The sequence below is a fragment of the Rhopalosiphum padi genome, chromosome 4 (assembly GCF_020882245.1).
Source record: "Rhopalosiphum padi isolate XX-2018 chromosome 4, ASM2088224v1, whole genome shotgun sequence".
NCBI lineage: Eukaryota > Metazoa > Arthropoda > Insecta > Hemiptera > Aphididae > Rhopalosiphum > Rhopalosiphum padi.
Window position 1 is genome coordinate 3,037,098 of NC_083600.1, and position 27,734 is coordinate 3,064,831.

The 27,734-nt window shown below is 27.5% G+C and overlaps 2 protein-coding genes across 2 annotated transcripts; both read right to left on the reverse strand.

Annotated features, from left to right (window-relative positions):
• Nucleotides 1-241: 241 nt before the first annotated feature.
• LOC132930635 (trans-1,2-dihydrobenzene-1,2-diol dehydrogenase-like) lies at nt 242-5,963 on the reverse strand. Its single transcript, XM_060996609.1, has 7 exons — nt 5,739-5,963; nt 4,667-4,893; nt 2,455-2,585; nt 2,207-2,367; nt 1,496-1,745; nt 519-669; nt 242-412 (listed from the first exon to the last, which is right to left on the reverse strand). The coding sequence occupies exons 2-7, from the start codon at nt 4,866-4,868 to the stop codon at nt 303-305; spliced, it is 1,005 nt and encodes a 334-aa protein (XP_060852592.1). The 5' UTR covers nt 4,869-4,893; nt 5,739-5,963; the 3' UTR covers nt 242-302.
• Nucleotides 5,964-10,004: 4,041 nt separating this feature from the next.
• LOC132930652 (retinal homeobox protein Rx3-like) lies at nt 10,005-27,545 on the reverse strand. Its single transcript, XM_060996634.1, has 4 exons — nt 27,093-27,545; nt 18,637-18,884; nt 14,273-14,360; nt 10,005-11,400 (listed from the first exon to the last, which is right to left on the reverse strand). The coding sequence occupies exons 1-4, from the start codon at nt 27,166-27,168 to the stop codon at nt 10,925-10,927; spliced, it is 888 nt and encodes a 295-aa protein (XP_060852617.1). The 5' UTR covers nt 27,169-27,545; the 3' UTR covers nt 10,005-10,924.
• Nucleotides 27,546-27,734: the final 189 nt, after the last annotated feature.

The window sequence follows — 27,734 nt, forward strand, 5'->3', positions numbered from 1 at the left end:
GACATTTAAATTTGTTGGTTTTTAGATTAATTTATATTAGAAAAATCTAGTTATACCATAAACCTTTATACATCATTTATAATTTTCAAAAAATAGCTCAAATTAATTAGAAAATAAAATAAAAATAATTATAGTAATAGATATAATAGATAAATATTTATACAGGTATAATTTATAAAATAACCGGGTTGATGCAGTTTCGCTTAGAATGGTTTTTCTTAAATATAGTTGTTATAAAATGTTTTATAAATTAAAATAGTATATATTTTATAATAATTTATATCTATTTTAACAATTCACGATTAAGTATCATAATCTTCATAGTGTACACCAATTTGATTTCTTAGTCGATCCATTATTTCTTGTACGGTATAACTATTATTTAGGGTAACAACTGGTGATTCAATCAAACCTAAAAAAAAAAAAAAAATAATAATAAAATGTATTGGGCATTTATCACAAAATTATGGATTTGATCAGCATGATGTATAAAGTATAAAGACTAAAAATATTCAAACCTTTCTTTAAACAATGCCTGACATGATCTATTTCGTAACGCAACTGAACACTACTAGGAAATAATGTAGGTTTTCTTGTATCTGGTTGTACAAATGTGAACTTAGTCGTATTAATTGTTACTTCTTTTGAAGCGTGAAATGGTTCATGAATCTAAAAACAAATAATTAATATGATTTTCTAAATTAACACATACAATAAGTGGGTGTTTGATATATTTTATATAACTAATTTAAAAAAATAAATGTTGAACTTATCTAGGTATATGGTTTTTTTTCAAAAAACTTATCAACTAATTTTGTTTAAAATCTTAATTTATGAACCATCCTTTATCTTTATGTGTCTTAATTAAAAAGAAGTATAGTTACACTACAATATATGAAAACTTTCTTGGGGAGTGGGAGAGTCAAATACTGGACAATTTTAAGTATTTTAGTTTGTAGTAGACATATTTAGAGAAATTATAATGTAAATAAATGTTACGTAATTATTTTTATATATTTAGGTAGGCAGGTAAAAATTATTAGTTTAATTTAGGCTAGGCATTATCTCTTTTTATTGGATTTTTAATTTTTTATCGTACCTACATACTAGCGCATGTTTACTAGATATCATCATAAATATATGATGTATATATATAAAAACTTATATCCCGATATGAGGTAAAAAAAATTTTATTTACTGATTTCTTTGGCCAGATTTTATTTTTTTATTTTCTACAAAATTGTAACAAATCTATGATTATTAACTATCGTGTAACCCGTGTAGATTAATAGGTCGTTTGTACCTATATATTATACAGGGTAATTAATTTAACGTATTAGAAACGTATAATGAGTCTTCCCTTCTCCGTATATTTATAAATTACATAAGTGATAAGTATTTTAATATATTATTATACTACTATAAATTAAGTTTTATTCAAAAATCAATAATCAATATATTATATTGCATTTGCTATACAATTAACTGGTATTACCTTGATTGTGCCCTTAGTTCCGTGTATGTAAGCTGAACAATCCATTTCCACTTTAGTGTGTGTCGAGATGACGGCTATTTTTCCTTCGGGATACTCGAAGATAGCAGACATATTTTCATCCGTGCCATGACTATTTAATGTCCCTTTACTTTCTATGGATATGGGTTTGCCAGGCCCAAGTATTGTATCAATTAAATGTAGCGTATAAACACCAATATCAAGTATTGAACCTCCTCCCACTTCTTTTTTCCTAGAACATATGACACATCATGCGTAAACATATAGTATTATATATTTCAGTGTACTTATTAACTTATAATAATAGGTTATTATGTTAATAATATAATATAGTAAATCGTAAATGGTTTTATATCAAATATAGTTAATTATATAGAGTATATGTAATTCATAATCAGATAATCTTAAATTAAACGATTATTTTTATGATTTAAATATTCAAAGTTCAGATATAATAAGTGCATTATACAATATAAGAAAATGCGATAAGAAACGATACATGATTTTATAATATCTTTAAAATTTATGTTATGGAAATTTATTAGAATTATAAATCATACAGTCACTGAGTCACGCGTTACAAGTAAAATAATATAACATAATGATATAATAATTAATAGATATGATAATTTCAGTTGTCTGTAAATAAGTTTATCTATTAAAAGCATTCCACACACGCATGTGATATTTTACCAAATTCTTTCGATGTTTGACATTTGTCTGCCAAAATTAGCCTGCACGTGTAAGACTGTACCGATAGTTCCGTTTTGTACTTCTTCAACTACTTTTTGATAGGCTGGCGTAAAACGACTCCACATAGCTTCCATTAGAAATAACTGTTTGGTTTTTGATAACTACACAAAGAAACCAATATTTTAAACATTAACTTCAAAGTTCTGACTATTGTTTGAATAGGTTATAATAATTATATAATTATTTACTTTTATTAATTCATCCAGTTGTTTGGCATTAATACAAAACGGTTTTTCACATAACACGGGTTTACCACTTTCGAGCATTAGTTTCGTCAATGAATAATGTTGATGGTTAAGAGCACCGATATAAACAACGTCTATTTTTTATATTATTCATAAAACAAATTATTAATTATGTATTATTTCAAATAATTTATTTGTTTAAACTATAAAGAGTTAAGAGACACCTGCTTTTTTTGTATCTATCTTATAAATGTGTATACTGTATAGTATATCATAAGAATTTTACGTTGAAAAATTCATGTGTAATTTTGGTAATTGTAATTTTAATTACAAGTTAGATCTTTAATGTTTAACTCATTTCAAAACTAAAATATAAAATAAAGCAATTCCAATAGAATCCGCTGTAGGTAATGTTTTTTTCTTTAAATTGAATAATGGGTTAATTCGTTATAAATTATATTACGTATTATTATTATTCATTATCCAAGCATTTTCCGAGCCTTAGAAATTATAAAAACTAAACGTATACCACTAAAAAAAAAAATATTTGTTCGCAAAAACCACATAGTTGTGTAAGACAAAGAAAACAAATGCGAGTGTGGCGTCCTAATTAATATGTTTTTAATGTTTTTATAATAATTTTTGTTCTTAAATACGAGGTGTGGCAATTAAATAACGAGAATTTTTAATTTTAAAATATGTATTTAGTATTTACAATGATTTATGCACTCATGCCTTCACAGTACTCTTCTCCGAGTCTAATACACTTGATCTAAAGTTTTTCCCATTTCTGGAAGCACTCCTGGAAGCCTCCAGAAGTTAAACTCTTCAACACCGCCGTTACAGCACATTGAATATCCTCCAAATTCTCATAGCGATGTCCTTTCATTGGTTCCTTTAACTATGGAAATAGCTAGAAGTCCAGTGAACCCAGATCAGGGCTGTACGGGGGTGGGGGTGGGGGGAGCGTTGTTATGTTCCTACTGGTCAAAAACTGTTGAAGTATTAATGATGTGTGCAGGCGCATTGTCATGGTGAAGGACCCCATTTTACCATTTAACCATTTTTGGCTAATTCCGGCCTCACACGAGACATTCTATGACACAATCGCTTAAGAACGTTCATTAGACATCATTCGGATTGTGAGACGTCGATCTGTCCGCACCAACACACTAAAACGTTCGACATTTTGCCCAGTGTGCACGATTTTAAGGCCACCTGACCTTGCATCATCTTGCGTTGATTCTCGACCTGATGCGAAACGTGATCCTCATTCATACACACATGGTTATCATAAGCAATCATTACCGAACACACGTTGCAATTTACGAAAAATTTCGTCCGGTTTTTCACCAGAAATTTGATGACGATTCGTTGCCCCGTTTTTCACGTCACACATTTTTGTACGTCACGACACTACACTACTAACTTTCAAAAATCGTAGAGCACAAAATATAACACCGATCACTATCAAACTTGGCAAACTTGTGTATAATCTCGTGAACTTTAAGTCAACAAATTTTCAAGGTATCAGGGTTAATACTATAGAAGCTAGGCACAAATTCTCGTTATTTAATTGCCACACCTCGTACAAATCGATAATCATTTTTTACTGACAGCTTACGGAATCTTTATTTTATCTCTATTTTATAAATAAATCACAAAGGTATTAATATATTTATGCCATACAATATACATAATGCATATAAATGCCACTAAAACTATTTTAATTTTAATTATGAAATAAAATAATTTTCTAATATGGAATATCCTGTAGGCTATAATTCAAAGTGCCTAGAAGTATTAGAAGTAGTAATGGAGAGTTAAAAATGTTGCCACTCCATCAACATTTTAAGAGTGGGTGATTAATAATAATAGTTTATTTCAACTGATCAATAGTCATGGCAAAAAATAAAAATACTACTTTTTTAAATATTTATAGGATTTAATTATTAATGTACTAAAAAAAGGGGGGCAATAATCTAAATTAGTTTTTCATTACGTTTTTTTTTTTTTAGTGACAATTCAAGCGGTTTTGATATGTAGGTATATTTATTTAATAATAATGGTTGAGTAGTAGGTAAGAATCTTCGCTCCTTAAGTAAAAGTAGTTCAGCACGCCACTGAGTAGTATTAGTTCTATTATATGCATATAACGTATGAATAAGATATATATATAGTAATAAATATAACGTATTATAAATAATAAACGTACCGACATTGGAATCAGTGCCAAGTTCTTCGTAAGAACCGTAATAAGTAGGGATTCTAAAATCATCCGCAAAAGCTTTAGCCCTAGATTTGTCTTTTGCAGCCACAGCCACAACTTTATGATCTTCAACTGATAATGTTTCTAAAGCTAGAACAAAATCGTGAGAGATTTTGGAAGCACTTAGTATTCCCCATTTTGTTGCCATAGTCGTGTAAGTTGACAAATATAATCTATAATAAATAACAATATCGTTTGTATCCAATTCAAAATAAATATAAACACTTTTCATTTATGCAGCGGGGACATGAAGTCGTATTCCCACTCTTTATTAAATTACAATGGAATTGATATTAAATCTAAATAAATATTATTTTCTCATGTTTAAATACAATTAATTGTCATTTCTAAAATTAAATAAGGATATAATTTTTTTTTTTTTTGATACAAGATTTTCTGAAAATTTTCGGGATGAATAACCATTTTTTTTTATAAATTGTTAAACATTTTTAAACCATTGAACCAATTCTAAAACATTTTCTCTCAGAAATTTACGTTGCAAAAAGTACAATATTGTATAATTTTTTTAAATTATTAGGAAATATTGAATGTGTATAAATAAAATAAAATAAAATTAACATAAAGCATATATGGCTGGTTTAGGAAGTTCACGATTAATTTAGTTTTTCTTGCTTTATTTTTGTTCAACAATGACGTTTCAATGTCTAATTCATATTAAAAAGTTACAGGTTTTTCAATACTCTATAAAAAATCGTTAAGAATATTTGTGTATACCTATCGACCTATATGATTATAATGTTTATACAGGTACGTACTGTATTGTAACTAACAATAAAATGCTATTCACAGATACAGTACCAACACGAATAGAGTTTAAGTATACAGTATTTAATAGTATAACAGTAGCCGATCTAGAATATAAATGATGATCCAATTTTTTATAAAAATGTTGTATGTGTGTGTATACTGTATAGAGTATACAAAGTGTTTTTTTTATCAGACAACATTCATTATTTTAAAATCTATATTAAAGTTTAAATTATTTTTAGATACTTACGTCTTACGGTTTTAAATTATCGAGGTTCTGCTCCTAGACACCTAGAGTTTTCTATATAGGTAAATAATATTACGGTGATAAAGTGATCTGAAATTATGATGTTGTAATTAAGTTATATTATACTGCAGCTAAGCTAAACGTACTAACACACAAAAAACGAACGTGTGGTGTGACACACGTACTGGCAATTTTATGCGTGTCGTTATCTGACAACAGACGATTATAATTTATAATTTTCCTACAGTATAATATAGTCGGTCTCACGAAATGTGAGCGCTGTCGGTCGATAGGTGGAGCCTAATTATTATAATCAGTGTTAGGGGCCACAAAACGTACTATTTGTTTTCTTCCGCTACAGGAGCTCCTGCATAGATAATGAAATAATGGGTAGGCTATTTGACCCACATTTTTAGATAATAAAGTGATAAACTTAAGCCATCCGACATAACAATAATAAATAATAAACTAAATTACTAACTGATTATAATATTAAACTTATTATTAAAATAATTAAACCTGTGATTTGACAAATTTCCATTATATTTGTGGAAATTTATGAGTATTATCAATTACTTGTTTCATATTCCAAAGTAAAGTAGAATATAATTCGGAATATTTGAATGTATAAAAATTAAATGATGGGCAAACAGTTTATTAGTTATAATTATTTTATGTATAGATGAGTGGAATTAAGTGGTATATACAAGGGTACCCCGCAAAATGTTTATCCACTACTCTACTTTTTAAAACGTAAATACGTATGTCTAACTAATAGATTGTTTGTCCGAAATTTGATTTTTATCGATCAAAATACCCTGGATAATATTTTGTTTCAAAGTATGAAATTAAGAATCTATATTATGATTCGAAATAATATAAAATTTAAAAATAATAAAAAAATTATAACCAATTATAATTGTAAATACGCCACTGTAATAGGTAATAGTGCAGAGTGCAGGGCAGAGTGGCCAAAACGTTCTGTTATAAAACTCATAATTCATACAAAAAATATATACATATGTAATGAAAGTATATATCATACATGCTATAAAATGAGATATATTCTCGCTAGCGCCAAGAGCTTAGATAAAATTATAATATTGTTTCTCATTTTTACAAAAAAATACACAACTCCATGGCCCATCATATATATAGTATTGATTCACAACTTAAAATATAATGTTTTTAAAACGAATATTTTATAGAGTTTACGTATAAGATCGTAGGCCTAACACTAATAAGCAACACTCTATAACAGGGTTCTACGGCCCTCCTTGTCATAATGTGCGGCCCGTGATCACATTTAAAATTTAGCATGTATTTTTTCTATTTCGATAAAATAAATAATTTATAATTAAAAAAAACCAATGTTTATCTATATATATATATTTTAATAATGACAATAGTTTATAATTTAAAATTGAATCATAAAAATTGTAATAATAAAATTGCATTTTTGTATAAAATATATGTTTTTACTACAAATGCGGTCCACAAGATTTTTAAAAATAATACGTGGCGCACAGCATAAAAAGGTTGAAGACCCCTGCTCTATAAAGTATGTCTAGTGTCTACAGAAATCTTATCTTTTTCAAACCCGAAAACGTGTTTTTAGACGTTTTAGACATTACAACATTTAACTAACACGATTATAGTTATCAGCTTTAAGCACATTTTAATGACTCTTTATAATGTATACCATGCTATTAAAATAATATTATAATAATGCAAAAATATTGATGCGTCAAAGCTGCAGTCTGCAGACAAGGAAGGCAGTTGCCTATCCCCTTCATTTGTCTACACTATAAACATAATAGTATACAAATTAATTATCGCTTAAATTTGCAGGCCATTTGATCTTTTATAATTATATGATACTCACCCATATTTTTTTAATTTTCTGAATTACATTTAGGCCAATAACAGAAATGCACATTTCTTCGTCTATTATAATTTATAGGTATTGTTTAATATTGTTCAATAATCCTAACATATAACATACTGATTGTGCAAAGATAATATGCACATAGGCGCTGCCAGGAATTTTTTAGGGGGAGAGGGTGCATTGTGCATAGTATACGCTGATTTCTAAATAATGATGATTAAATTATATATGTTAAATATATAGGAATATTTTTTGACAAGAAGAGGATACCAAATTTATTGAAAATGCAATTGAGGGATTTGAAAAAATCTAGACGTCTACGATTATTATTTTAAAAATAGGTATTTATTTTATTTTATTTTAATATAAAATAAGATGTTTTCAATACTATACTGATTTGTTTTTAAATTGTATTCTCTTTTTTAGAAACAAACATGGCGCAAGTATGTCTTGCAACCACTCGTGGCGCCTATGGATATGCACACACGTCTTCGACTGTGAGTATGGGTTAATATAACATAATATATTAGCACAGTACAATATTACCTATACATGCTTATAAAATGTATTATTGTATAGGTAATATACAATATAGGTAGATATTATTAGATATATACCTTTATTATAGTTGTTTTTAGAAAATATCAAAATAATAGTATTTTATATTTGTTAACTGTAAGAACAGCGACAAAGCGTAACACAACAAAATACGATTTGAACAATAATTTAAAAAATGTATTTAAAATTAAATTAGGTCAATACTATAATAAGTCATTTCAAGACCACATAATTATTTTTATAATTTTCAATATTTCATTATTGTATTTCGCCTTACAAATGTTGAATAAATTGTATTTTAGGTTTTTAACTAAACACATAATATTATTATCGTTAATACATTAACATTATAATTATAACATAATATATCATTATATTTTAAAGCAGCAAATGGGGGTAGGTACATTGTACATACATTATCTTATGCGACATTTTTTGATTTTGATTTTATTGAGCCGTCAACAATATTACATTTTTAATCATATAAAAGAAAAAAAGAATTCTATATAGTACCCATAGTTGATTGGTAATAAAATAATAATTTGGTAATTTTGACATCCTTTTAGTACCAAATATTTATACATTTAGTACAACAACCGAGGCAGGCGTGTATACATAATATGAAATATGGTTTTAAGTGTTTTAACCAGCTCGAAGATTTTATTTGTTGTTTACTAGTTTGTTTAAACTTGAGCGGTTACGTATCTATTATAGTAAATAAATCTATAATTAAAAAAAAAAAATGGTAACATTTTGAAAGTTATCAATATACTTAATGTGCAAAATATAAATTTCAATTAAAATTAAAAGTATTACTTTAAAATATATATTTTAGAGAAGGATGATCGTCGTTTTACAAAATATTTTCTATCTTTATTGAATATGTACCTACATCAGTAAAATTATGGTTAATGGTTTCAGTAAACAATTTTATAAAAATCCTTAGCATCTTTACAGTATAAATTATAATATTGTTAGATATAATGCATACAACTATTATAATATGAAGTACTTTTACGAAATATATTTACATTTAACTCATAAGTAAATAGGCTATTGTACCTAAAGTGTTTAATATTTAAAATTGCACTTCCCTATAAACAGTAAACAGTATAAATTCACGTAAACGTATACCTATTACACCGGGATATTCATGGCACGCTGCATGCTACTGTCTGTTGCTTGATTACGAGTAGGTAATTACAGTTTTATATATTACCCATGTAACGAGCAAAACCAATAACTTTCATTACAAAAATTCTGTGAACATTAAACTATATTATGATCTCGGGAAATATAATGTGATACACACACCACGTTACCCAATACACATATTATACATATTTATCGCATATATTACACACAGAGTGTAGTAAACGATTAATAGGTATATATTATTATATATTGTTTATATTATTAGTTTACAAACTCAATTATAAATTGATCGAATAACTACCTACAACGCACTTCGTTTAAGTTGAAATTAATTTGCGTTTCGCTAAACGATCGAGTGAAATATGTTTAATACATAGTTATTATATATTATTATATAATAACGGCAGCGTCGATTGAAGTCAAACGTTAAGAGGATGATGATATACATTTATATAATACGAGATAAATACTTAATAGTTAATACTATACAGCAATTTAATTAAACAATAATATTGTTAATTGTAGTCAATAATCTATACATACGTAGAATACTGATTTCCATGTGCAGTTAAACAATAATAAATGTTCCTATAACCTATGTATATTTTATGAAAGGACAATTTGCCATTTGGTATACGACCGAATGACTGACCAGGATCGAAGATACATATAGGTAAATATCATATTTTATACAATTTACATTTTTTACAATAAAAATAACCTAATACTCACCTAATATAATTTAAAATAAGTATTTACTATTATAAATTATTACATTAAATTTTTGCGAAGATCAAATATTTACTATTTTTTTTTTCATAATTGTGACATATCATAACAGTGATTCATTTAGGGTTTTTCTTTATCATTTATTGAAGTAGAAATTATTTTTGAACATTTTGACAATTTGATGTGTATAAACAGGCACGCATACAGAGGGGGATGGTCACCCCCCCTCCACCCGAAATTTTATTTTGTATACATGCCTGTGTATAAATATTGAATCAATATTTATCGTTTGATAATATAACGGCTAACTACTACGTAGTTCGCCATATTTGAGTATTAATGGTTCAACTATTAATAGTATAATATTATTATATTAATATTTAATACGTTATTTAATGTTAAAATTTACAGTTTAAAATTCGGTTTCAACGCGTATAGGGGTCTACGCTCCCAAAAATAAAATGGTTAAGATGTTTGTTGCGATATAAAATAGTAAAAAAAAATTAACGTTTGCAAAAATGTAGTGTTATTATCGTACATATAATGGTAATATCGGTAAAGGCATTTACAAAATAACTTAGGTATATGTAAAATTATTTCTTTTAATTTATTCTTGTTTTTAAAACTCGTTCATCGAGATGATTATACATTATAACTTATAAGTCTTAGGTCTGAACAAAAATTCACGTCATATAACAACAACAAAAAAAAAAAAAACAATCACACGTCCAGTAGGTGGATGATTGTGTGAGGAGGGGGGGGGGTCGAAGTTAAATAATAACTATTTAAAGCGGTTGGTATATAATATGCATGTATTAGGTAAGGTAATATATTTTATGTATCGCCGTAGCCAAACATATTAACAGGAAACGTTTTCCATCAAAACTGGCGGCGAACACCTGCCGGCTTCGTTTTCGTCGTCACCGTCGCCGTCATCGTCGTCGTCGTTCAGGTAGGGTGATCGGTTTTCGGCGGCGGCAACCGTGGCCGCGTCTACCGACGGCTCGCGGACGGGCGACAGCGCCGCGGGACTGGACGTGCCCGCGGACGACGGGCTGTGCGGTTCGGACGATGACGTTTGCAGCGCGACGGCCGGCCACTGGTTGGCGGTGATGATTCGCTCGGACAGCGCCTTGTGTACGGACGACTGATACGACGCGGCGGCAGCAGTGGCCGACGGCTGGGCAGCGTGATGATGGTGCCACGGCAAGCCGAGCAGGAACGCCGACGCAGCCGCCGGGTTGAACACGATGCTCGGCCAGAATTGTTCGGGCGTGAGGAACGGTAGCGGACCTCCCAGCGTGGGTGCCACGGACAAACAGTCGTTTCTGAACACTGTGATAACACAATGATAAACTATTATAATATTATGCTATATGTATAAATATATTAACTATGAAAATTTACAATAAACAAATTTGACGGAGGTAAAGGATCACGGAGTCATACGCGTGGGAAAATCGTCCAGTAACGACGGTAGGTACTCCGGTTATTATATTTTAGTTTATTATATCAAAATACGAAACGATCCCAATAGTTAAATCATATTATTATATTATTTTGTTTAAATACAATTTAAAACGCTATTTATAGGAGTATAGAATACAAGCATTTAACAAAAATAATCCATCCAATCAAAGTATAAAATGAATAAAAAAATTATGCCAAAATGTAATTAGAAAATGGAAGAAATATTCTATCCATTGTCCATCAGGCATCAAGTACACAACATTGAACATAGGATATTAAGGTTTATTTTTCGCATATCTTTGATACTATCGATAAATAAGTCGATGTTCCCACCTTCGTATCAATCGTATGTACACCAATTGTTAGCGTTTGGGCACAACTGTTCGGAGAAGCTTATATAGCATTTCCTCAATTGGTTCAATTATCTCAATTTAAATATACTTATATAATTAGTTTTAATTAATATATCTAAAATATATTAAATCTTAGTGTATTTTAAAATAAGTATTTATGTTTTTTAACTTTGTTAACAAATTAATAGTAACATTTTCTATCAAAAAAATTTTTTTTATGCATTTATATTAAATTATTTAAAAAAAAAAATAGGTGCCTAATTTATCTGATACTAATTTATTGTGCTACAAATAATACCTTACGATTATGCACACGCTAGACATCTTGTAAAGGCTTTAAAAAATATTGAGGTGATCAAGTCATATTCTCCTTGTATGTATATATATATACTAATGGGTGCTTATGGAGACTGACTTGTTGGTTATATTATTATATTTATTACTTTTTTATTATCTACTTATTATTACTTATAATATAACTATTATGAATTATGACATATTTGGGAGCGATTATTCATCTCTCATTAACCTAATGACCTTCCTTAGTGGCTTTTTCAATCTTTAATATAATATCTATAACATCCTTTTTAATCATCCAAAATTATAGTATGAATATTATTATAATATTATACATATATTTATTCTTAAACTATTTTTAATATGGCCATTTTAGGTATTACAGCTTGTCACACGTTTAAATTAAATATTGCAAACTTTACAATGTTTTTTCTTTTTTTACTGTGCATGTGGAACATATATTTTGTTAGTTGTTACATATACTATAGGTTACAAAATTCGTTATTATAAAAATATATTACGTCGTCTACTAAGTTTTAAATTCTAATAGAAGCGATAAATCAATTAATTTTACAATGATGTGAATGATGTATATTTTTATATTTTTTTGTGTATAACATTTTTTAGCTGATTTGTAAATTAGATATGGTTTAGGTTTTATGATACCCATTATTTAAACATTAACTCAAGTTTCATATTACACTTAATGCAATCAAAGACGAATTTTAATTTTAAGACAATAATTTTGAAGTAAAATCACTAATCAATATTATTATTATTTTTTTTTAGTATTTATTTTAAATGAAGAAACAAACAAATTTAAATTTAATAGAGAACATGTTATTTGATTATGAGTTTAAATGTTTGAATGCAATTAGTTTAGTATAAGACGTAAGTTACAACTTATTAGGTAACCCAATAGCTACGGAGTTTTAACCAGAGCAACAAACAGTGGAGTATTGAGTATACTCGTATAATGGAATGAATGGCTGTATTATTCTGGATGATGGGTAATATGACAATTCCCCTTTAGAACGTATAAATTATTTATTATTTAAGTATATTTTTAAGTGTTTTATTCCATACATATTTATGAATGTCTCTTGATTGGCCAATTTTTTTATATTCTTAATTATATTTTAATTTATATAATATACACTTAATAATAATATTCATGTACGGGGTGATTCATTTATCATAAAACACTCATTATTTCAAAAAGTATTCATGTTTTTGAAAATATTTTTTTACATGGTTTCAAGTTGTTAAAAAGACTACGTCTTTATTAAAAAAATATATTTTTAAATATTTTTTATCCTTATATTTTTTTAAGATTTTACTATTTTGAATGAAAAAATAGAGTTTTAATTTCATTTTCCGAAGCAGAATAATTTTCTGAGTATTTTGATACATAAAAATCGAATTTAGGACGATTAGTTTATGAGTTATACCATTGAGTATAGATAACACTAACTATACTCAATGGTTATACGTATTTAAAGTTTAGACAAGCGGAGTAGTGGACAAGCATTTTGCGGGGTAACCCCATACCACTCCACTCCACTTGTCTAAACTTTAAATACGTATAAGGTATAACTCATAAACTACTCGCTTTAAATTCGATTTTTATGTATCAAAACACTCAAAAAATTATTCTGCTTTGGAATATGAAATTAAAACTCTATGTTGTCATTCAAAAAAGTAAAAAACTTAAAAAAATAAAAGGATAAAAAATATTTAAAAATATAATTTTTTAATGAAGACGTAGTCTTTTTAACAACTTGAAACCATGTGAAAAAATGTTTTCAAAAACATGAATACTTTTTGAAATTATGAGTGTTGTATAATAAAAGAATCATCCTGTATATATTAACAGGTAGTTTTTCCATTACAAATCCCTTAGGTTAGATAATAAAAATGTAATATTTTATCAATTTTAAATTTGTTAAATAACAGTAAATATTATATTTATATTTATATTATTGACATAATATTTCTAATACATATACTATACCCAGATATAGTATTTATAAATGATAATATTTTTATGACGTATTATAAACATAATATAGTTATTGGTAACTCACGCGTGTGGTCAGGTATGTATGGATTGGATTCTCTGCCCATTGATTTTTCTCGTTTTCTCCATTTAGCTCTACGATTTTGAAACCATACCTATATTTAACAACGACATAATTATTATATATTTGGCACTCACATACATGATACATTTCTATTCTATAGTTGAGTTTTAAAATTACAAATTTATTTAATACTAACACGTGTGTAGATTGTGACTGAACAATTTTTATGAAAAAATAGGAATCCTTATTTTAAATTAAGAATCAATAATAAAAAAAATAATATGATCACAGTGTTATAAATTATAATGTTTGAAGAAAATTTGATAAAAACATGATATTTTGCACTGAAATGTTTACGCACGAAGTAATAATATTTGTAATAATAATGCTGATTATTACGACGAATGATAGGAAATTATAATTTAACCATGATTTACGAACCAATTTTTTTTCTAACCTGAATAATACATGTATTACACAGTAATAATTGTATGTAAAATATTGGGTTTAGTAAAATAAATTTTGTTTTAAATATGGGGAACGGTTTTATAAAAAACGTATTCTACAATAAAAAAATGTATTATAATATATATACCTACATATTTCTTATTTTATTTAATGTGGGTTTATTGTATTTATTAAAATGTATATTACGTTGTTTTTGTTTTTTTAACATTTTATTTTTATACAATATTAAGACAAATAATAACATATTGTTAATACATATTTATCTATTGGAGTTTCATCACTATTATATCTATTAATTAAACTTTGTAACTTTTTACATTTTTTACTTTCTTGATTTTTAATCAAGTAAGTATGGTAATTGAAATGAAAAAAGTCAGAATTTTTGTTAAATAGGAAAATGATAAAAATATAACTCAGTTGTAATGAGTAGGTGGATAATTAAGCTAGCTTTAATATAAAATATTAATGAGAGGGATCCGATATTACACCCAAGCAATATAACGATTTGAATCCACAAAAACGTCGGCGTGAACAGTCCCTAAATTTCTATTTTTTAACTTTTCCACAAAACTACTATAGCTAAAAAGTTGGATAATAGCTCATTAAAAAAGGATTAACAAGTAAATAAAAAATTTTCAACAAAATTATTTAATTTTTCACAGTAAAAAAAATAATTATTTTTTTCAGAACTTTATCTTTAATCGCTAACTCACTACAAAGCTATAAAGCTGAAAAACATAACAAAAAAAACGCCCAATAAAATGTGTTTTAATTTTTTTTAAGCTCTGTAATGAATTAACTATAAAAGATAAAGTTCTGCACTTCTTCTAGCTAATGTGAATCTAACAAGACCCCAAACAACAAAATCCGCTCTCCGGTTTCAGAGATCGATCTCACTAAATGAAAATGAAAATAAAATACATTGTACAAACATATTGCATACAATTAATAAATTTCTAAAAATTGAAAATCATAAAATTTAATAACTAAAAATTATACCTTGTATGTTAGATATTAATTATGTATGTAAGTACCTATGTTATGTATATATATATTGCAAAAAAAAAAAATGATATTATTAATTCTCTCTTCAATTACAGACGATTATATTTCAAATACCATTTACACCCTCCTACCAACCTACTAAAGTAGGTACCGAATACCGTATACCATGCGAACTCACGCTGGCCATTGGAGATTGTTTATCGCGTATTATATAATTAATTTAGTTTGGCTTAACGGCGCGTGTGCTTGGAAACTAAAAGTAAGAGGGTATGTTTATTATATTTATATATATATAATATATGTATACCGATGAATACGGAGAGAGAGAGGAAAAAATCCCTTTTTTATTGGCCAGGTTAAAATATTGACAATACACTTAAAACGGGAGTTTAATAAACCGGTGGATCGGTGGAAGTTTCGGCACCCGAAGGCCATTGTAGAGCGATCCGGCGGCGTCGACGGCAATGGTGTAGGAGGAGGTAGAGGGTTAATGCTCTATTTGGACGTCCGATTGGGGTTGATTGTGCGCGTCGCGCGCGTACAAGGGTGTGTTGTGCAACACAATGGGACTCCCCCTATGCACATAGGCCACACGAACAATGCACTTAAATGATCGTTAGGAAATTAGGGAGATGTTAAATCGGTTGTCGAGAAATTGCACCCCAATTAACTTGTAATTCATTACCAGGGAGACCGCGCGCGCCGGGTTTTAAGTCCATCTCAATTGGTTTATTGAATCGTTTAAAGAGCGAGACAATCTACGGTACAGGCGGCAGGCGGAAGGCCTAGGCAATAGAGAAAGAGAGAAAGAGAGAATGAGAGAGTGAGAGGTGACTTACAGAAGGGAGGGAGAGATTTACACGTATATAATGTAGAGATTTTGTAGCCTCTTTCTCTTTTTTTTACCGTCTTTGTGTGTCCGCTAAGTGTTCTGTGGTACACAATTAGCGCGGTGTGTTTTAGTGCGGCTGTAAACTCGAAAGAAAAAAAAATCTATTAATCTCTTTCCATTGTTTTCTACTGCTTTTGGAATATTATTTAAGTCTCGCGTAGTCGATGTGGTGGATTTCAATTAAGCTGTTCCGCGTGCGATTCCGGAACAAAAGGATATAGCCATACGAGCAACCACACACAATTAAGACCTAAAACGGAATATCTGCAAAGGCGGCCGTAAAAGACAAATAATTATAACGCACTATATATATATAAATTATATCTAGTCATTGAACCGTTAAAAACAATTTATGTTATCCTTAATTGAAATGGGAGTATTGTACACGTTAGGTGGTTAAAAGCCTAGTAAATAATAACAATATGTGTATAAATATTAAATACTTTTGTTTCCCAACTATAGTTATTAGTTTTTACTATAGATCGTATTGACAAATACATACGAATTTGTAATTAAATGATTACATAATATTATACATTAATTATTTGTATTATACATAAATCGTTAATAAGGTATACGTATTAAAAATTCAATTTGATTAGGAAATCTATTATTAATTTTACTTTTTTTTTCAAAAAATGTATTTTTACGCAGTAATAATAATACTCTAACTTTATCCATGTGGTGTAAGTGTAACAAATTAACTACAAATTTAAGTATTAAAAAATACCTGAAAGTACAATTTATTTAAATATCTACTATTATAATTTATAACTGATCGCCTCTTTAGTTTATTTTGGTATTTACTTGTATAGTTTGTTATCGCTCCACCACTAAACCGTGTAAAATATATAACTACAGTGACCTTACTTCAATCTAAAATCCTAAGTTTCGATATAAACAAATATTACGTCCAGCAATGACTTACGGAATTCAACTGTGGGGTACCACAAAAAATTCAAACCTAAGCAAATTCCAAGCGTTCCAATCAATATCTCTGCGTGTCCTCTCTAATGCTCCCTGGTATGTCAGCAACCGCACCCTACATCATGATCTTAACATACCATCAATATCCACTCTTGCCTCTTATCATTATAACAAATTTCATAAAAATACCTTTAACCATCCAAACCCACTCATATCTAAACTTTCTTCTTGCACAATACCTGATGACCCCCCTCGTCGTCTCAAACGCAAATGGCCGCGTGATTTATTAAATAAAGCCTAGTGCTACTATTATAAAGTTACCTCCCCACTAAGTTTAAATTGGAAGTAGTGTCACTGGACACTCCCTTCCCTCAAGATTTGCATGTCCTGTAATATTCATCGCATCATATTTACTTATTATATAAATTGTATATAGATTGTAAATTTTCTTAAATAAAAAAAAAAAAAAAAGTTTCGATATTCATGATCAATATTTCTGTGAATCTCTATATTATCCTAAATTTAGGTTAATCTATAGTATGTGATATATTTAAGGATAAAATATTTCTTTTACAATTTGAAATTGTATATTTTATTATAATTTGATCATGTTATTATGTTATCGTTAAATTGTATGTAATTATTATTTAAAAATGTAAAATGCATATCTAATTTACAACGTTATTATTAAAAATTAATTTTAATGAGTTATTTCTTACAATATTTTATACTATAATACTCAATTTTTACAATAAAAATTATTATTAAAACAAATAAAATGTATGACATTAAATTATCTTTAAAAAGCTGTTTTATTTAAATTTCATTATAAAATATATTTAGCTAAAATAACCACTATTTTAAATTTTTTTAACGCTATATAAAAAATAGTATAAGTAATTCAACTAACAGTCACCTGGTAGCGGAACAATACATTATATATGGTGCGTTGATGGAGCAATAACAAACAACTACTTTTATTTTATTTATTTGTTTTTTATGTGTAGTAGGCACTTACACATAAATTTGGAATTAAAAATAAAATTATAAATTTAAATAGCATAAAAAATTGTACCTGCACTCTGGCTTCACTGAGATCCAATCTTAAAGCGAGTTCTTCTCTAGTAAATACATCAGGATATTGAGTCTTTTCAAAAGCTCTTTCTAATTGATGTAATTGATATGTTGTAAATGTTGTTCTGCTACGACGAACTTTTCGGGGTTTATCATCATCGTGTTCGTCGGACCGATGTAGGGATGGATCGGTTCCACTAGCTGCATATAATGCGTCCAATTTGGATTGGCAATGAACACTCGAATTTTCTAAAAATAATTGTAAAATAATTATAATTTCAAATGCTTAAAAAACAAAAAAAATTTAAAGTATTACTAAGAATCTTTAGTTTCTCCTTTTTGAGAAAATCATAAATCATAATATGTCTTATGGCAGACTATAAAACATATTACTAATCTTGTGTCTTAATTTTGAGGCTCATTTATTTATATCAACAAATAACTTTAAGTAATAAATTATGATAGAAAAAGTATGAAATTTAATTTTTGTGTTTGTAAATTTTTAACAGGAAATATTCGAGTGTGCATTTGAGAACACGTCACTCCGTTAGTCTTTACTTCATGGAATAATACGTTGCTAGATAAACTGAAAAATGTTGCAGTCACACAAATTTTTTTGACCTCAAGATATAAGACATATTAATGTCAAAAAAAAGAAAAATTTGAATTGGACTCATGGATTAAGCAATGTAAACCTGCTGTCTAACCTAAATACCGATGACATGATACATATGAATATAGGTACTATAATTACTGTAGTTTTATCTGTATAATATCTAAATTTGTAATTATTATTAATACTTAATTTAATTAACTCTTCCCGGGATTATTATTTTATAAATCATCTACTACATATCCCACAGTTAAATTTGTTAATGGAATATCGTACATTTTATTACATTTGGTCGTTTTAATATTCATAATCCTTGGTGGAAAAATGAGATATAAGACATTTCTTAAATAAACCTCTTAAAACCTTACCATTGATAAAGTTGAAATTTTGTTGAGCTAGAAAAACTATTACATTTAGTCCTGGTTGGGTATCATTCTAAAAACGATATTAAAAAAAAAAATTGTAAAATTAATATGTTTCTCTATTCACTTTAGTGTTATTATCTAAAATGCATAAACCGTTGAGACTTGCAATAAAATGATCAATTATACATAATAAAAATAATAAACTCACAAGTCATAATCATATTGTGGTTTCCAGCATGTTTGATAAACATTTATTTGATGTATATACAAAGTTCATAAAACGATTATTTATTTTAAAAAGGGTGTTCAAAATTTGTAGGTAGGTATGAGATACGACAATAAAAAATGTAATTTAATGGTAGTGTTTGGTGACGGAAATAAAGGGCGTTAAAATAACTGGAGAAAGAAACGTTGTCGTCATCAAGTACCTACTTAACTCGTGTACAGGGTGGAAAAAAAGATGGTCTCCCCTAAGGCCATATGATATTCGTATTTCATACTGAGTACCTATACCTCGTTTAATGAGGGTATTTTTTACTCAAAACATACGTTTTTCGGTTATAACTGCACAAGTTTTGATGATAATTAACAACTATTTAGTAAAAACTATCATTACCTCAAAATTGAGTACAATATTTTTATAAATTAATCATTAATATTTTAACCATTTCAACACTATTGCGGTTTCTTATTGCTTAATGGTGCCAAATTTATAAAAAAAAATCATACAATATATTATTGTGTGACCAATGACTATAATATATTTTTACTAAAATTTTAAATCAATGTAATTGGATATTTTACCCATTTTAATAATTATTTTAAGTTTTTTGACGTGTGATTTTAAATTATTATGTTCTTTTCTTTAAATAAATTATGGTGTTTATAAGAATTAGAAATGGTTATTCATTGGTAGCATGTATAGGAATTTGAATGTTTAATACACATTACGCAGTATGCAATAGTATGTTAGTGTAACAACTTATGAATTATTATCATTATTTATTAAAATGTATGTAGATATCTCGTACGCTTAAAACAACCAGATATAATATAAAATTGCATTTTCAATATACTATTAAATTATTAATTAAATTATGAGAATTCTATAAACAGCAGATTTGAATTTGTCACTTAAATACTGTGATAATATGTTGATGCAAAAGTCTACACCATGATATCAACCCTTACAAATTGGAAAATTATTCATTTGATCAACGTAATTCAGTTTCTTACAATTTGAAATAAAAATAAAAAACATAGAGTATAAATATCATATAGAAAATTAGAATCCTATTTTCTTTTATCATCCTGTATATCATTTTGTAGCGGAGAATGGTAAAATAACATGTCACTATGTAATATTGTCAGCCTATTATTATATTATCATACAACCCTCGGTACACGCTCTTAAACCTTTTTTCATATGTAGTTATATTGCTTGTAGCACAAGTATTATATTATAATATTAATTATGATGGCTACGCATCAACGCATGTACTGTCGTGCCATTCTTATAAAATATAAACATTATCAATCTATAGACAAATTTTTTAGAAGGTTTTCAGTTTTTTATATCCAAATCCAAATGGACCCACAGTAAAACACGGTGTATACCAATTTACTTATCATATGTTTCTAGTAAAATTCAAAGTAAATTATAAAATATAGATAGATACCAAAGATTTATTACCAAAAAAAATTCATATAGAATTTTTATGGATAATAAAAGTAAATTTGTATTGTTATTTTTAGATGTTAATCAAAGCGATGAAAATATTGGTTTTACAATTAAGTTAACTTTTTTTATAGTAATGTTCCTAGGTATAGAACTAAGTCAACTACTATTTAATATTAATTTTCTCAAAAAATCGTACTATAATACTCTAGTTTCTTCTATCAATAGAATAATGACATTAGCTAATGAAACATAAATTAAATTCTATTAAATCCTCTAATAATCATGTGAATATAATTGTTTGTATCTAAAGTATTAATTATATTATATTATTATTGTTTTAGTGTTTATACTATTAAAGTATTAAATATATAATATTATAGTTTAATTGTATGATTCGTTGAAATATAAATAAATATTACGTTGGCCCTCATTTTTATAAACGTAAAAATGTCATCGGATCTTCTGCTTAATCATAAATTTTTATGTTAGCATTAATCTGTGTAATTTATCATAGGTGAAAAAGAAAAAAGTATTTTGGGTATGAGTGTAATTATAATATTATATTGTATCTATTATTATTATTCTACTAAAATTATTTTCACTTTGATAGATTACGCATACTATGTAAACTTAATGTATTTTAGTATGTTTATATAGATATAGAAAGTATCGCTATATTATCAGTACAAAGTGTATCTATATAACTATGTAAAAATTAAGCTTTCGGTAAATTATTTTGAAATGTTTTTCTAATTTAATTAGACTATTTATTATGAAATTTACATCATATTGTAGTAGTGCATAATGTACAATGTTTTCCGGGAAACGACGATGTGAATTTTTTTTTTATTAATTATTACTCGGTTACGTTATTATTATGATTTCACTCCATACACACCCCATTAAAGCACCATGTGCGTACTACAAGTATATAGGTACCTATTATACCTAATTACGAGTAAATGGCTGTAAGACCCGTCCGGAACGGTGGCGGCAGCGCGTACACGCACGTTGTATAGGTTCATAATATTAATCATGACGTATTAAAACGGTCATATTATAAGCCGCTTACGAGGTTTTTGTTATTGCGCGTTGATTGTATAATGCACCCCTCGCCCCCACCTATAGTGTGTGTAATATATGTAATAATAATCGGCTTACAGAACGATCAGTTTCCAGATCGCTCGTGTACCTACGTGTATGTATATAATATATATAATATCTACTCCGTTCGTACACGTTTCATATATACCTAATACGATATATGATGTACAATATTATATTATTATTATATTATTTACACGCCAAATCTACGAACTCGGCTGCAGTACGAAATTTCAATGTGCGTGCAACAGATATGAAATATACGTCCGTTTTACGCCCATTGTTGTAGTCGGCGTGCACAGCACACATTCGTACGCGCGCGCGCGCACTCGGGTGTGTGTTCACTTGACTTTCGTTAAAATCCATTGAGTTTCCCGCCGTCCCTCTCGGATTTTCTACCAGTCGCCATCACCGCCGCCACCGTTCAGCTGGCCCTTCACCGCTCTATGATTGAGTTTTTCGCGCATAAACAGAAATATAATATAATACATAATATGCGAAATATATAAATTATTGTTGTTCAAATTAAATATCATCTAATACCGAGTAATACTTGACAATTGCTGCAGGTACCTACTACTTATTTATTTTGTTACGATTTCACGGAACATATATCATACACACAGGCGATATGTTTTTATGCATCAAGAGTAGGTATAGAGAGGCACTTTTTTAATAGTATATTATTATTTAATTCCGATAATTTGGCGTGGTACGGGTACCTACTACCTAGTACATGGGTTAAAAACACAAGCTAAACATATATGTATATTATTATATCAGATTAGTGTCACTGATATTTTATAGTACAATTTATAATGATACAGCAGTGTACAATATTATTCTATGTTTTAAAAATAAAACATTAAATTTTACTTTCGCTCAGCTTCTATTTAATGGGACAAACTGAATATTGGTCGGGACAGTGGGACATGCCTTTTAAATCGAGACAAATGAGTGAATGACAAGTCTAAATATCAGTTACAAGATAATAATAACTCATTTTGACTTAACTTTTAACTTAATTGGTTAATGCGCAGCCTTAGTTTTTAATTTCATAGATATTTATTATGATAGATATAATGTATAAGATGTTAATAATAATAATTTCCTCAGTTTTTTTCCAAAATATTTTCATCGTAAAATTCCATATTACTATAAGTACTAACACTACAAAAGTACAAACACTAAAAGAGCAAAAAGTTTTCTTACCATTGCATTGTCTAGTCATCACTAACATGACTACCAGTGTACCAGTGTCATTGAATCAACAGTTTATAATGACATATTGACCTATCGTAAATTACGATTCGTAATGGGAGTTATTTATCGTAATTCGGGAGTTCATTATTATCATATTTTTATTTATTTATCTTAACAATTTAGATTGAAATTATACATTTAACATAATATGATATACAAATAAATATACCTGTTAAAATTGTTTTAATGTAAAAACATTATATTACTAATGATTGTAAATCTAAAAAGGGTTTGATGTGAAAAGAAAATTTAATTCCAAGTGTAATGCATTTTATTTTAGTTAATATTAACTTTCTTATTTATATCTAGTATATTATATAGGTACCTATAATTAATTAAATGTATAATATCATATACTTGTATTTTAAGCTTAACCTTTGAAAACGATCATCAAGACATTAAGTACTTTATTGTTCTAATCCATTTAAAATTAAATTGTTTGTGCTTAATTTAATTGAAGCGCTCTTCGAAAAATGATTGATTTTCAATGTAAACAATAGTACTAGAGCTGAATAATAATTAAAATATAATAATATTCTTAGTAAAGATGATTATAAAAATGGTAAAAATAGATTGATATTTAATCATTAATATTTTTTAAATAGGTATATTTTATATTCATTGATAGGTAATTAAAAATAGTGTGAACAAACACGGCAGAGATACATTATTGTATTGTGTATCATATTATGTATATATTATGTAGTATAATATAGTATATATTTTTATCAATCATGCATATTATAACAATTTTTAAGAGTTTTCACCATTTGGATTTTGAGCTAAGCGATAAATGTAATAATTTTACAATAATGTATGTTTCTTTTATTTTTGTATCTGTCATTACTTTTTGATATGTCAAAATATTTCGATTTTCGATTTTGAGGGTGATTTTAGATTAAAAAAAAAAATAGATCTAGTTTGTACTAAAAAAAGGACAAAATTAAAAATGACTACTATTTTTTTTTTTATAGTTGAGAATAACAAAGAAAAATGAGAATTTTTACGCTAAACCAGATTTCGACTAAATTGATTTCTTTATTTTGTTATAATTTAACAACGAATAACCACTGCAACTTAAAATTTTCGCCAAGTACTTATTAGAATTTTCAAAATATTTTCACTGTTTTTTTAAACTATTTGACAGTTGACAATTGAAATTTTTTTTTTAATTTTTTTTTTTATATAAATGTCAATAAATATTTATGAATGAGTTAAATTGCTTAAAAATATAATCAAGGTTCATTTCCCAACTAAAAAATATCAAAAATGTATTGTCACAATATTTTTTATAGGCATTTATATTTAGAATAAATTTAGAATTTTAACAAAATTTGTAAAAAGCTTATAGTTGGCATTATCTTAAAATTATTTAATACTTAGAAAAACTTAAAAAAGTTGTATTTATACGTATAATGTGAAAATTAAATACAAAGTTGTTTATATTAAGTTGATTAAATTCACGAGGTTAGTATACTAACTATTTCTTTCCAAATGATTTTTGTTTTCTATTGTAATTCAAAAACGAATAACCTTATAGTAAATACGAAATGTTTATATCATCATATTCCGTATTCGTTAGATATGTAAAACATTTTTAACATTGCAACTCATTTTGACTTTTACGTTATCCATAGCCATGCAAAATTTTCAATTTTTTTTTTTCATCAATTTCAATAAATTATTCATATATTATTTCCTGCATAGATTAAAATGTTTGAAAATTTAGTACAAAATTCCACATAAATTGTATTGTTATTATATTCGTATAAAAATATTAAAAATACATATATGGATATATTTTTTTTATATGGAATTAAAGTTAGAATTTTGACAAAATTGCAAAAATTTGCAAACTATTTTGTAGTTTGAAACTAATAGAAGTGCTTTCGCTGGAAGGCTTCTTCTTCTTCTCAAGAAAATTCAACGTAAAAATACAAATTGTTAATTTAAATTCTTATTGTAGGTATATAAACAATGTATAAGTACAGATTGTATTTTTCTAAAGAAAAGATCAAATAAAAAATATATAAGATCAATTATTTTTATCGACATTTTAAGTTCAAATTTGGACAACATTTATTATTTAAACAATAAATAACGATGTTAATTATTTTGTTACAATTTAAAAACATTATTCATGGGAATTTTACGTATATTATATTATTTTAAATTTCACTACACGCGATTAAATACATTATAAAAAAAAAAAATTATATCAACTTACGTAGGTATATCATCAGGTATAATAGTTATATCAAAATAAAACATATCATGAAATATACTAAGTGATATTATAAACTGACAAACTGTTTTCGTTCAGGATCGTTTTTCGTATATATTATTATCATTGAGTAATACACACATAATAATAGTGGCCCAATAAACATCTAATGCTGTACAACAGAGTGGTACCCACTTGCCCACCTATAGGTTTATGTTTTAATAATGTATGTTCTTACTTAATTAAGCGTTTTGCAGAATTGTTATGTTTTGTTTTATTTGTCTGCAGTATCCTGTTGCGTATATTTTAATTTTATTTATTAATAATTTATATTTTATATAATTATTACTTAATAATTTACTAGAATAATCATTTCCTTTAAATAACTTTTAGATAAAGTTTAATTGAGTTTAATAGTTTGGTAGTATTACCTATTTAATATTATAAATTCGGTATTATATTATTTATTTATATTAGTCTATTTAAACTGATAGATATTTTCTATGTTCTATGTCAAAATGGGGTGGCGAACGTTTTTAGAGTAGTGTGCCAAATTTACACTTTTACATAGAATCGATGTACTAAAAAGAAAAATTAAATTAAAATAAAATAAATATTAAATATTAAATGGTTAATTAGTTTCTATTTTTTTTAAAATTTAGCGCGTATATTATCATTGTTTTATTATGGGGATGCATAAATTACAAAACAAATTCCGTAGGTATTTTTCCTAAAAATTATCCATTTCTATCCATTCTACAAAACGGTTTTGAATTTCAAATTGATGTTCTTAATTCAAATTTGATATCTTCATCGATGATATTTATAATTTATTTCAAGCTAATTTTAATGTATTTTAATAATAAAAAAGGAAGGGGCTTACATTATTTATATTTTTAATTAAGCTATAATAGTAGGTTAAATTAAAATACTACCCAACTGTGTATATACTATTTAATACTTTGATAAATATATATATATATATATTTGTAGCATATATATCGCGTTATTATCCATTTTGTGAAAAGGATACAATACTATAGATAAACAGTAATAATCCACGTCTATCACGTTGGTTTCGATAATATAATTTACTTTACTACGAATAAAATGTAATAAATAGATATACAGTATTATAAATTAATTATTATTATATGTAACCAACAAATATAAATTTTCGATGAAAAAAATAATATTATTGTCTTACCGTTTTTGGACGGATGAGTAGTTCCGAGAATTTGATCGATGCTGTATACGTTCCTGGCCGATTTGGTGGTATCCATATTGTATACAATTAAATTATAACCGTTGTTATTGTTTTATGACGTTTATCACTTTTGATGACTTCGGCGGCGATCGCTGCGTCGACGTGATCGTAACTTTAAATGTGTAGCATAGAATTCTCACCGTGATCGATGGTGTGGGCCTTCTCTCACGTTCGCGACTACTGAATGACACATGGTGTGTCGGCGCTGCCAGACTGAAGGGACCGGTGGCAGGCGCGCGCGCCCCCAACCACCCCCCGCGTGACCAACCGTTTGGGGTGGTTTTGGAAGGAGGGCGGATGCGCGTAGCCACAGTCGCCAATCCCATTGGGCACTTCGCCCTACCCACGTGCCCTGCGCCCCGTATGATGACAGTGCTACTAGTTTGATAAACGCTATAATAATAATATAATAATAATACATTACAATAGAATAACAAATAATTAAATAGTCGTATTTAAATATAATATGTTTCCAGTTTACCACAAAACTGTCAATAAAATCGATGAACGACGATCTTACAACACAAAATTCGAAATACTCTGGTAAAATTATAATATTCTAGTCTATCAAATAGGTTAACT

Excerpts from the sequence above, each read along its gene's own strand:
- LOC132930635 (XM_060996609.1), bottom strand. The coding sequence starts at position 4,868 with ATGGCAACAAAATGGGGAATACTAAGTGCTTCCAAAATCTCTCACGAT. Across the intron at positions 670-1,495 it reads GAACTAAGGGCACAATCAAG|ATTCATGAACCATTTCACGC; the intron begins GTAATACCAGTT and ends ATTTGTTTTTAG. Across the intron at positions 413-518 it reads CAGGCATTGTTTAAAGAAAG|GTTTGATTGAATCACCAGTT; the intron begins GTTTGAATATTT and ends TTTTTTTTTTAG.
- LOC132930652 (XM_060996634.1), bottom strand. The coding sequence starts at position 27,168 with ATGGATACCACCAAATCGGCCAGGAACGTATACAGCATCGATCAAATT. Across the intron at positions 14,361-18,636 it reads TCAGTGAAGCCAGAGTGCAG|GTATGGTTTCAAAATCGTAG; the intron begins GTACAATTTTTT and ends TGTTAAATATAG. Across the intron at positions 11,401-14,272 it reads ATACATACCTGACCACACGC|TGTTCAGAAACGACTGTTTG; the intron begins GTGAGTTACCAA and ends GTGTTATCACAG.